Genomic DNA, 13993 nt, shown 5'->3' with positions numbered 1-13993 from the left:
AACCCTTGATCTGATCTATTAGGGGTGATATAACCCTTGATCTGATCTATTAGGAGTGATATAACCCTTGATCTAACCTATTAGAGGTTATATAACTCTTGATCTAACCTATTAGAGGTGATATAACTCTTGATCTGACCTATTAGGGGCGATATAATCCTTGACTGACCTATTAGGGATGATATAATCCTTGATCTAGCCTATTAGAGATTGACTCTTGATCTGACCTATTAGGAGTGATATAACTCTTGATTTAACCTGTTAGAGGTTATATAACCCTTGATCTAACCTATTAGGGGTGATCTAACCTGTTAGAGGTGATATAACACAGAGAATATTGAGCCTTTATTTTTATTTTATAGTAAACATTTGGTTTGTTTTATTTTTGTCAACTGGTTTATATCAAAATTCATTTTCACTCAAAATTTATAGAGAGCATTAATGTTTTTAGACAAATAAACCATTGTGGCTGGTAGTGTCTTAATATATGGAAAAAGTTACAAAAGTTTGATGATTTCACTGATTGAAAATATTTTAAATTACTGATGTGTAGATAATTTTTAGTTTTTAATATTATTTGTGGATATTTTAAATATACACACATTTGATGTGTAGATAATTTTTAGTTTTTAATATTATTTGTGGATATTTTAAATATACACACATTTGATGTGTAGATAAATTTTAGTTTTTAATATTATTTGTGGATATTTTAAATATACACACATTTGATGTGTAGATAATTTTAGTTTTTAATATTATTTGTGGATATTTTCTTTTTATAGACAAACTTTGAATGAATTTCAGTAATTTTTATCTTAGGTAATGCATGGAGGATTGTTCTCACAGGATGGTGTTACATTAGATGAAATACGGAAAGTTGAAAGAAATAGACAACCACCAGAGGAAGGTATTTTCTTGTTAACTGTTATATGATTTATTTGCTTCTGTAGCTGAGAATGCATTTCATTAAAATAATGTTTTTGCTTGGTTATGTTTATTACGTGTATGTGCAATATTTGACAGAATTATCTTACATGGTACATCACTGAACATTTTAAAGTGTTATAAGTGTGAAATATTTGTTTTTAAATTGTTGAAACTGACAAAATATCCATCATATGTAGAAATCAAACAGTGGAAAATCTTTATTGAGTGTTAAAGTTATTGTCTTATATAATTACTTTAGAGTCCAGTCTATATAGACATTTTTATTGTATGTTATTGTTTTATATCATAAGTTTAGACTATATGAAAATGTGTATAAATATATGTACATATAGCTTGAAAAGATAGTTTTTCTTTGCATTCTGTTTTTTTGTAGGTATTATGTGTGAACTTTTGTGGTCAGACCCCCAGCCACAAAAAGGTCGTTCACCAAGCAAGAGAGGGGTAGGGACCCAGTTTGGACCAGATGTGACTAAGAAGTTCCTTGAACTCAATAAACTAGAATACATTATTCGAAGCCATGAGGTCAAGCCAGAAGGTTATGAAGTTGCTCATGATGGACTTTGTTTAACAGTTTTCTCAGCACCCAATTACTGGTATATTGAAACTTTTTCTGTCAAAAAGCTTTAGAAATTGTACCACAGAATGTTCATTGTGTTAATTTAGGGAAGCTGTTTCTTTTACACTAAACTTATTGAAACTAAACCTAATAGTAACACATCAAAAATACTATGTTATTTATCATATTGGCCTGTTAACAGGATAACCTTGACTGTTAAGAGGTTATACCTGCTCCTGTGTGGCTTGCTGATGTGTCTCATAGAAGTACTTGTGTATCACTAAAACATGATATTGTTAACAGCTAAATCTAACAACAAATTAATACTGACTTTTGATCAAAGCACCTGTATACAGCTATAAAATAACTTGGTACGGAGTATGGCTCACTCTTATGTTCGTACTTAGAATGTATTATTTCATCAGTTTGTTAACCTTGCTGTTAACAATATTTTTGGCTGTAAGAGTCTCTCTCTCTCTCTCTCTAGGTATAATTACTATAGGAGGTTTAAGTTAGTCCTAAGTACATATACTAAGCTAACAATGAAAAGTAATATTTTATAAGAAATGTAATAAAATAAGTATGGTTTAAATAGTAAAAGCTGGCAAAGCACTAGAATTCCAATACTTTTAAGATATTAGTAAAAATTGCATTAATTACATGTTATTTTATTTTTCCACATTTTTCTTAACTTCTCCATTGTGGAGCTCAGTTTGAAATGTATTATACTAAAAATTGATGTACATTCTAACTAATACTGTCAATAAAAGTAACATATAGTATAATGTATTTACAGAACAGAGAAACATGAGTATTTTCTTCATGTATTGTCATTGATTTAATATTTCTGAACATTTGTAAATACAGAACTTGAAACAGTCTTTCTTAACAATGACTTGTGTTCTGTGAAAACACATAGACAACTCCAACAGTTTAATTCTAGAGTATTACGACATATGTGAAAACTTACCTCAGCACATGTTACTGTTTAACCTTTAGAGTGTAGCAGCAGGATGGTAGATATATTAAAAAACATGTTTAGAAAGATAAGAAAACAACAACAAAATTTACCAATATGTCATCTCCTATTTTTACAGATTTCACTAATGTGTCGTCTCCTGTTTTTATATTTCACTAACATGTCGTCTCCTGTTCTTATATTTCACTAACATGTCATCTCCTGTTTTATATTTCACTTACATGTCGTCTCCTGTTTTTATATTTTACTAACATGTCTTCTTATATTTTACTAACATGTCTCTGTTTTTATATTTTACTAACATGTCATCTTCTATTTTTATATTTTACTAACATGTCATCTCCTATCTCACTAACATGTCGTCTCCTGTTTTTATATTTTACTAACATGTTTTTATATTTTACTAACATGTCATCTTCTATTTTTTTATATTTCACTAACATGTCATCTTCTGTTTTTATATCTCACTAACATGTCGTCTCCTGTTTTTATATTTTACTAACATGTCGTCTCCTGTTTTTATATTTTACTAACATGTCATCTCCTATTTTTATATTTTACTAACATGTCATCTTCTATTTTTATATTTCACTAACATGTTATCTTCTATTTTTATATCTCACTAACATGTCATCTCCTGTTTTTATATTTCACTAACATGTCATCTACTATTTTTATATTCCACTAACATGCCATCTTCTATTTTTGTTCAAGTGACACAATGGGGAACAAAGGAGCATTCATTACAACTGAAGGCAAGACCCTCAAACCAAAATTTGTCACGTACGAGGCAGTGGTGAGTTATACTGAAACTTTCTAAAGTTTTTGGTTACAAGCTTTCTTTCATGAAAATAATATTGATAAATCTTACTGCAAGTTAATATTGTAGATAAATACTGTCACCAATGTTGTGAAGAAAACATTAAAACTTTATTTTTCACTGGAAATACTAAAACCTGGAATGTGAAAATGAATTAATAATTTTTCAAATTTGATCAAGAGAATTTCAGATTACATAAAGAATTAATAAAATATTTGGATAAATTTATTCCATAGATAATTTCAGAAATTGAAAGCATAGAAAAGTGAACTTTGTGTGTGTTAATATTAAAAAGAGTGCTCTTAGAAAGTGGTGAATTGAGCATTCTTTTAAACTGATGGTTTTATCCTATGAAGATGTTCATTCATCAGTTTTCAAATTCTGTACTTCTTCTGATTTTTGATCCTCTCTGATTTTGTAGTATCATGAATTCTAACAATACCAACAAGAAATGTGCTGCGTCTGATAATTGTTAGCTTTCTTTTTAAGAGAAACTTTGAAACATTCAAATTTGATGTACATGTTATATTCTACTGACTCTCTTTAAAATCAGGCTTAAGTAGTGACTCCTCAGCTCTGACGTGATAACTCATTTCTCACAGAGAAATACTTAGAGAAGTGGATGCTATTGGCCTTGAGACAACTTTTACTTAATTTCATGTTTTAACACAAAATATACTGGTGAATACTTATGTGATTGTGCAATACAAGATGTTCACCAATAGGAAGATGACACAATGTCCCCATGCAGTAACTGTCCCTGTGCAGTTATATTCCCAATAACTTCACTTTTTGATGAGGCATTGTGCTGAACAGACATGTTTCAATTTATTGAGATTGGAATTGTTTCAGAATCTTAACATTTTATTGTGAGTTCTCAACTGATAGTGATTTATACTTAGTTCTGTGTGAGTCTATCAACTGATGGTGATTTATACTTAGTTCTGTGTGAGTTTATCAACTGATAGTGATTTATACTTAGTCCTGTGTGAGTCTATCAACTGATAGTGATTTATACTTAGTTCTGTGTGAGTCTATCAACTGATAGTGATTTATACTTAGTTCTGTGTGAGTCTATCAACTGATAGTGATTTATACTTATTTCTGTGTGAGTCTATCAACTGATGGTGATTTATACTTAGTTCTGTGTGAGTCTATCAACTGATAGTGATTTATACTTAGTCCTGTGCAAGTTCTCAACTGATAGTGATTTATAATTATTTCTATGTGAGTCTATCAACTGATGGTGATTTATACTTAGTTCTGTGTGAGTCTATCAACTGATGGTGATTTATACTTAGTTCTGTGTGAGTCTATCAACTGATGGTGATTTATACTTAGTTCTGTGTGAGTCTATCAACTGATAGTGATTTATACTTAGTTCTGTGTGAGTCTATCAACTGATAGTGATTTATACTTAGTTCTGTGTGAGTCTGTCAACTGATAGTTATTTATACTTAGTCCTGTGTGAGTCTATCAACTGATAGTGATTTATACTTAGTCCTGTGTGAGTCTATCAACTGATAGTGATTTATACTTAGTTCTGTGTGAGTCTGTCAACTGATAGTTATTTATACTTAGTCCTGTGTGAGTCTATCAACTGATAGTGATTTATACTTAGTTCTGTGTGAGTCTATCAACTGATAGTTATTTATACTTAGTTCTGTGTGAGTCTATCAACTGATAGTTATTTATACTTAGTCCTGTGTGAGTCTATCAACTGATAGTGATTTATACGTAGTCCATGGCTTCTGGAGACACTCTATTGGGCATGTTACAGTTATTGTTAAATGTGTTGTGGATTTCCATATATTTAATGGATCTCCTACTTTCTCCTCAGTTTTAATTATTTCTCCTCAGTTGGAATGATCTACTACACTATAAATTTCTACAGATTTCTTTATGGTAGTATCTCACCATTCTAGAAATGATTCTAATCTTCCTATTACCTTCTGGATTTCATTCCCAGGCATGTGTTTTATTTTTTGCTTGTATTATTTAGTGTTTCTTGGTTTTAATCCATCATCCACAATTCTTGGGAACTTCTCTTTCCTCCTGTTTGTTGTAATAGCTTCTGTCACACCCATGTCTTTCTTAGATTCATGATGTTTTTTATTGTCTTCAATCGTAGACTTGTTTTCTTTTCTTGGTTCCTTATCCTTGGTGTCTCTTTTGCCAGCTTGGGAATTGGGATCCTTCTATTTTGCTTTTTGGTTCCCCATTTTCATGTTCTTTTCACTGCTCTGCTGTATTCCCGTATCTTTCTTCTATCTTCTTGTTGTGGGATTTGATTTTTCACATGATTACCTGGTTTTGTGGTGTTATTCCTGTCTTCTTCCACTGTGTTTGTCTGTTAACGATAGTGGAAAAACTGTTGTCGTTTATGTTTCTACTGCTACATTCCTCCTGACCATCATTCTGTTTTTCTACTTAACTCTTCATTTATGATTTGTTGGTCTCTGTCTTTACTAGTTGTTAAGCAGTCTTTCTCGTGGCACTTTTAATTTCCTGTTACCACAAGGTGTTTTTTTTATCTGTTTTCTCCATCCTGTTCCACTCCTTCATCCTCCTTTCCACTGACCTGACTCCCATGCCTGACTTAGTAGAGTTTTGTGTGTCACACTCTCTTCAATAGACTTTTATATACTTTTGACCTTTGGCCACGTGGAAAAGTGACCCCCTTTCTCTTGTATCTCCTTTCATTCTGTTTTTCATATATTTGGTCATTCAGACTCCATTTGATGTTCCTTATTTTGGACCTCTTTCAGGCCATCATCTGTTCTTACTCTGAGACTCCATTTCTTCTAGATATCTCTCTTGTTCTACTATTACTGGTTCAGTCTGTTGACTCCTCTGCCTAGACATCTCTCTTGTTCTACTATTACTGGTTCAGTCTGTTGACTAGACATCTCTGTTCTACTATTACTGGTTCATGACTCTCTTGTTCTACTATTACTGGTTCAGTCTGTTGACTCCTCTGCCTAGACATCTCTCTTGTTCTACTATTACTGGTTCAGTCTGTTGACTCCTCTGCCTAGACATCTCTCTTGTCCTACTATTACTGGTTCAGTCTGTTGACTCCTCTGCTTGGTTCATCTTGGATGCTCACAGTCTAATTCTCATTTCTTTGCATTTGATTTACGTCTTTTTCACTATCCTGCATTTCATCCAGCTGTGAGACAAGATCTTCCAGACAGACATTTTTATTACCTATATGATCTGCCTGTTTAGTCTTCTGGTGTATTTCAATTTCCATCATTTTTTCTGAGAAGAAAAATTTCTTAGCTCACTGGTTGGGTATATTACAAGAGAAAGGAGCTGTGGTTGTCAGAGTTGTGGAGATTCACTCCTCTAAACCATATATCACTTGTGTGCTCATCCAATAGCCAGAGCCTGTTCAGTAGAGTCGAGGTGAGCATACATGGTACGGTCTAACTCACTCAAGCTGTTTACACACATTGATTCACCAACGATGGTCTGACTTGCTCCAGCTGTTTACATGTATTGATTCACCAACTATGGTCTGACTAGCTCCAGCTGTTTACATGTATTGATTCACCAACTACGGTCTGACAAGCTCCAGCTATTTCCAAACATTGATTCACCAACTACGGTCTGACTAGCTCCAGCTATTTCTAAACTTTGATTCACCAACTACAGTCTGACTAGCTCCAGCTGTTTACATGTATTGATTCACCAACTACGGTCTGACTAGCTCCAGCTATTTACATGTATTGATTCACCAACTACGGTCTGACAAGCTCCAGCTATTTCCAAACATTGATTCACCAACTACAGTCTGACTAGCTCCAGCTGTTTACATGTATTGATTCACCAACTACAGTCTGACTAGCTCCAGCTGTTTACACATATTAATTCACCAACTATGGTCTGACTAGCTCCAGCTGTTTACACATATTAATTCACCAACTATGGTCTGACTAGCTCCAGCTGTTTACACATATTAATTCACCAACTACGGTCTGACTAGCTCCAGCTGTTTACATGTATTGATTCACCAACTACGGTCTGACTAGCTCCAGCTGTTTACACATATTAATTCACCAACGATGGTCTGACTTGTTCCAGCTGTTTACATGTATTGATTCACCAACTACAGTCTGACTAGCTCCAGCTGTTTACATGTATTGATTCACCAACTATGGTCTGACTTGCTCCAGCTGTTTACATGTATTGATTCACCAACTACAGTGTGACTAGCTCCAGCTGTTTACATGTATTGAATCACCAACTACAGTCTGACTAGCTCCAGCTGTTTACACATATTGATTCACCAACTATGGTCTGACTTGCTCCAGCTGTTTACATGTATTGATTCACCAACTACAGTCTGACTAGCTCCAGCTGTTTACATGTATTGATTCACCAACTACAGTCTGACTAGCTCCAGCTGTTTACATGTATTGATTCACCAACTACAGTCTGACTCATTCCAGCTGTTTACACATATTGATGCACCAATTACTTGTGTGAAAGTGTTCATATGATCATGTTCTTATTCTGCTTGACCCTGTGCCTTATTTCTTTCTTCCCCCTTACATTTCATGCAAAGAGTGTAGCATGGTTGAGGTAGGGTCTCCCACAGTTATGCCCCTATTGAATCACTTTTGTATTTTTCTGAAGAGAGCTCATATGATTGCACTGGACCCTCCACCATTTCAGTGTGAAATTCCAGCATCTCTGTGTGAGGAGGTGTTTATTTTCTCAGATGTTAACATTTTCCTAATCTGATAATGTTTTTCTGATAGACATCTCTTTACATTTGTCCTCCTCACCTCTGGTGCATGTTTTTGTCTTTTCTTATCAAAAAATAAAGTTAACGTGAGTAAAAAGGCATAAGGGAGTGACTGCACATGGAGATTGTGTCACCCTCTTACTGGTGGCAGGCTTTCATTGCATAATGATGTAATCATGCACCAGCACAGTTCACATTAGGTGGTAGTTGCTACAAGGGTAATGATATGTAAATCTCTTGGTTAGATAAACAAAGAAGATAGCCTCTTTGTATGAGTATCTATTGGTGTAATACATATCCAGATTAGAAAGGTGTTAACATTTGGTTTTCTAGAGTAGTGAATTACATTTTGAAAGTGAACAAAATGTAAAGGTGCAGTTCTACATTAATTCTTTTCAGGGTTCACAACTCACAATTTGAGTGTCACAAGTTTGAATCCCATCACTGAAACTTGTTAAGAGTGTTCAGCCATGGGAGCATTATAATGTAATGGTATATCCCCCTTTTTGTTGGTTAAAAAGTAGCCCAAGAGTTGGCTACTTTTCTAATTTTCCAAGCAATGTGGAAATTTGTATTAGCTTAGTGCAAAATTAGAAAGCTGTAGTTATTTTTACTTCACAAAATCATCTGGGTTTTTGGTTTTTAAAGGGCAGCTTCCATAAGTGGAAATTATTAGACAGTTTTATAAATTGATCCTCTGTAAAACATAAAGACCCTAATTAAAGGCACAATAATAAGGTTATGTAACATTAAAATTAACAGTAAAAATGATATTTTCATATTGAATTTTCTGTGTTTCTTACAGCCTCACCCAAATGTGAAGCCTATGGCCTATGCAAGCAATCTGTTGGGGTTTATTTGACCGAGGAAAGAACTGTAGAAAAGTAATAAATTAAGTAAATACAGCTGTACAGATGACTGTATCAAAGTATGATTTGTGTTGTTTAGTAAAATATAAATCACTAGTTTGAATAGAAGTCTTCAAGGGATTCATTAGATATATACATTATAACTGTGTATTGTGTTCAAGAGATGAATTATTTTGATCATTATAATTATCAAATTTACTAAAGCACTGAAACGATTGTACACTTCAGGTCTTGGTGGTACTGCAAGATATCTAATAGAAATGATGCTCCAGGTTTAATACATATGTAGTATTGCATATGTGTGTATATATATTGTAATAAAATTAGTAAATGCAGTCCACTATACACAATTAGCAATTAATTCAGTGAGAAAACTTTTAAACTGTTTCTTCCATTCATTTGATAATGGGCATGTTTATAGATAGAAAAAATCTTTCACATTAAATTACTAAAGAACCTGAGGTGTGTTTGCACACATATCCAAGATATTGAATCATATTTACTTTACACACACATATCCAAGATATTGAATCATGATTACTTTACACACACACACACACACATCCAGGATATTGAATCATGTTTACTTTACACACACACATATCCAAGATATTGAATCATGTTTACTTTACACACACACATATCCAAGATATTGAATCATGTTTACTTTACACACACATCCAGGATATTGAATCATGTTTACTTTACACATACACACACATATCCAAGATATTGAATCATGTTTACTTTACACACACACACATATCCAAGATATTGAATCATGTTTACTTTACACACACACATATCCAAGATATTGAATCATGTTTACTTTACACACACACATATCCAAGATATTGAATCATGTTTACTTTACACACACACATATCCAAGATATTGAATCATGTTTACTTTACACACACACACACATATCCAGAATATTGAATCATGTTTACTTTACACACACACATATCCAAGATATTGAATCATGTTCACTTTACACACACACACACACACATCCAAGATATTGAATCATGTTTACTTTACACACACACACACATATCCAAGATATTGAATCATGTTTACTTTACACACACACACATCCAAGATATTGAATCATGTTTACTTTACACACACACACATCCAAGATATTGAATCATGTTTACTTTACACACACACATATCCAAGATATTGAATCATGTTTACTTTACACACACACACACGTCCAAGATATTGAATCATGTTTACTTTACACACACACATATCCAAGATATTGAATCATGTTTACTTTACACACACACATATCCAAGATATTGAATCATGTTTACTTTACACACACACACACATATCCAGAATATTGAATCATGTTTACTTTACACACACACATATCCAAGATATTGAATCATGTTTACTTTACACACACACACACACACATCCAAGATATTGAATCATGTTTACTTTACACACACACACACATATCCAAGATATTGAATCATGTTTACTTTACACACACACATATCCAAGATATTGAATCATGTTTACTTTACACACACACACATATCCAGGATCATGAATCATGTTTACTTTACACACACACACACACACATCCAAGATATTGAATCATGTTTACTTTACACACACACACATATCCAGGATCATGAATCATGTTTACTTTACACACACACATATCCAAGATATTGAATCATGTTTACTTTACACACACACATATCCAAGATATTGAATCATGTTTACTTTACACACACGCACACATATCCAGGATATTGAATCATGTTTACTTTACACACACACACACATATCCAAGATATTGAATCATGTTTACTTTACACACACACACACACATCCAAGATATTGAATCATGTTTACTTTACACACACACACATATCCAAGATATTGAATCATGTTTACTTTACACACACACATATCCAGGATATTGAATCATGTTTACTTTACACACACACACATATCCAGGATATTGAATCATGATTACTTTACACACACACACACATCCAGGATATTGAATCATGTTTACTTTACACACACACACACATCCAGGATATTAAATCATGTTTACTTTTCACACACACACACACATCCAGGATATTGAATCATGTTTACTTTACACACACACACATATCCTGGATATTGAATCATGTTTACTTTACACACACACACACACATCCAAGATATTGAATCATGTTTACTTTACACACACACATCCAAGATATTGAATCATGTTTACTTTACACACACACACACACACACATATCCAGGATATTGAATCATGTTTACTTTCCTCTACTTACACACACACACACCTGACTTCTGGTGATGCTACTCTAACTATTGTCTTACTAGAGAATAGCTTATCAAAAATGACAGGGTAACTACTACCACCCCAATGACAGGGTAACTACTACCACCCCATAGTATAGCTACCTGAAGTAAATTGCACAAAATCAAGCTTTACCAACAAAGAGGCAGAAAAGTGGAGTGAAACATCAGTAAATTGTGAACCAATCAGAATTAGTCATTTGTGAAAGGAATTTGTAAATCAGTTAGATTAACAACTTCTAATACATAGAAAACCACTATTTAGATAACACTACATTCCAACAATGACTTTTATGTCATGTTGCTTTAACAACAAAAGTATAACCTAATGATGCTGTTATAGTCTGTATACTGAAAGATAATGTCTTGGACAACAAAATGAGAACAAATTTTGTTAATTTCTTAATTTAGAGTCCGTTGATTAAAGAGGACTTTATTAATTAAAAACTTTAGTGATAAAACAGAAAATAACTTAATTCATAAATGATTTAAGTTTAAAATTAATCATTATTTTTTCTCTTGTGATAAATTTTATGCACTTGACTACAGACTAGGTGATTCCACACTACATATCTAGGCTTATTATATTACCACTCACTACATTTGTAAGGTTTCATGGTACACACACCCTGATAACTCCCTTGTAACCCTATCACAAAAATTTTAATAGGCAGACAGTAATTAAATTTCTCTATCTGGATAAATGGATTTTGGATTTTTTGATTCAAGAAATCAAGTAATGTGACACACACTGGACGTTATACAGGTTAACAATTATTAATAAGAAGAGTGTTCTGACAGTTTACAAGGTCAGAAATATTTATTTTTGGTACCATGTCAGTTTAATTCTTTTACAGATCCTGACTGTGAGTTGTTATCTGTGCTGTACACTATTTTTGGTGTCTCATTTAGCTAATTTAAAGTTGTTGTTAACAAGCTGGTGTAAGTTATTAGAACTTTCATATCCTGGATCTGATGTCAATATATATAATTTTACACTTAATTACAGCCTTGATTGTTTCACAAAACTAACTTTACAAAATAATGTATAAAATTATTTTTTAAAGTTTTAAGAACTATGTAGTTGTACCTCTTGCTTCCAACCATTTGGTACTGTATGACCACCAGTGTATTTATCAGTCTTCAAAATATAACCACCAAGACTGAACTGTTTGTGGTGTTAAACTTGTTAAGATATAACCATCAGCACATAACTGTTTGTGGTGTTAAACTTATCAAGATGTAACCACCAAGACCTAACTGTTTGTGGTGTTAAACTTGTTGACATACAACTATTAGTAACTGTTTGTGGTGTTAAATTTGTTAAAATAACCATCAAGACCCTAAATGTTTGTGGTGTTAAACTTGTCAACATATAACCATCAAGACCTAAACGTTTGTGGTGTTAAAACTTCTTAACATATAACCATCAATAACTAACTCTTTGTGTTGTTAAACTCGTTAACATATAACCATTGATAACGAACTGTTTGTGGTGTTAAATTTGTCAAGATAACCATCAAGGCCCTAAATGTTTGTGGTGTTAAATTTGTCAAGATAACCATCAAGGCCCTAAATGTTTGTGGTGTTAAATTTGTCAAGATAACCATCAAGGCCCTAAATGTTTCTGGTATTAAACTTGTTAACATATAACCATCAAGACCTAAACATTTGTGATGTCAAACTTGTTAACATAACTATCAAGGCCCTAAATGTTTGTGGTGTTAAATTTGTCAAGATAACCATCAAGGCCCTAAATGTTTCTGGTATTAAACTTGTTAACATATAACTCTCAAGACCTAACTGTTTGTGATGTTAAACTTGTTAACATATAACCATCCAGAACTAACTTTTGCCATTACTACACTTTTGAAGACATGATGGTCAAGAACTAACTGTAGGTGTTACCATTAATTTTCAGGACATGATAATAAAGACCTGTTGGTCTTACCAGATGTTTTCAAGTATTGATATTAAGAAGCATGAGTGGATTTAAGGAGTTGACTCTAGTATTTTTACAGAATAGAATTCCACACTTCAAACACTGACAATTTTCAGTGATTTTCTGAACAGCTTTCTTTATGATCGAGACATACCAAAATCTAAACAAGAAGGCTTAACTATCCACATTATGTAACCACCAGAATAAAACTGTTACTGATATTAATCTTCTGAAGATTAAAACCTGACTGTACGTGTTACCAGACGTCTGATAATGTAACAATAAATATAAAACTGTTACTGATTTCAGGATGTAATGACAAAGACCTTATTGTTCATCCAATATTTAAGATGTCATGTAGAAAAATGTTCCATTATTAGTATTTGTCAGTTCTTTACTAGTCACTAGAACTTGTATAATAAATTTACCTTTTTAAAAACATATACATTATTAAACAACCTTTAGATTTAACACAAAACTTTTGTAGTCTCAGGATCTTTTTTATAGAAACTTAAAAACTTTGGTCTCATAATGAATATTTCATTGTCACATGTACCTTTTAAAAACTTTCCTAATAATTGGTTTTGATTTATTTCCAATGGAAGCATAGAATCCAACTAATCAGTGTATAACTTTTAATTTACATTGTTAGCATAATAAATTGATAAAATATTTTGTTTTAAGTATTGAATGAATTTTATTGTGAAAGTCATATAAAAGATTGGCACTGAGGTGCTACAGTGTATGTCGTATCAATCAACCTTCCTGGAC

At 32.7% G+C, this 13993-nt stretch overlaps 1 protein-coding gene across 2 annotated transcripts in view; it reads left to right on the top strand.

Moving 5' to 3' along the window:
* Positions 1-9039, top strand: part of PpD3 (protein phosphatase D3) — a 43327-nt gene extending 34288 nt beyond the window's left edge. For both annotated transcript variants that reach the window (XM_076458414.1, XM_076458416.1), the window contains exons 11-14: positions 823-910; positions 1325-1544; positions 3201-3282; positions 8868-9039. In XM_076458414.1, coding sequence (XP_076314529.1) covers positions 823-910; positions 1325-1544; positions 3201-3282; positions 8868-8924 — 447 coding nt within the window. In that variant the 3' untranslated portion in view covers positions 8925-9039. The remainder of the gene's footprint in view (positions 1-822; positions 911-1324; positions 1545-3200; positions 3283-8867) is intronic.
* Positions 9040-13993: the final 4954 nt, after the last annotated feature.

Source organism: Tachypleus tridentatus, chromosome 9 (assembly GCF_004210375.1).
Source record: "Tachypleus tridentatus isolate NWPU-2018 chromosome 9, ASM421037v1, whole genome shotgun sequence".
In the NCBI taxonomy this organism is placed as follows: Eukaryota; Metazoa; Arthropoda; class Merostomata; order Xiphosura; family Limulidae; genus Tachypleus; species Tachypleus tridentatus.
This window is presented reverse-complemented; position numbering and strand designations above follow the sequence as displayed.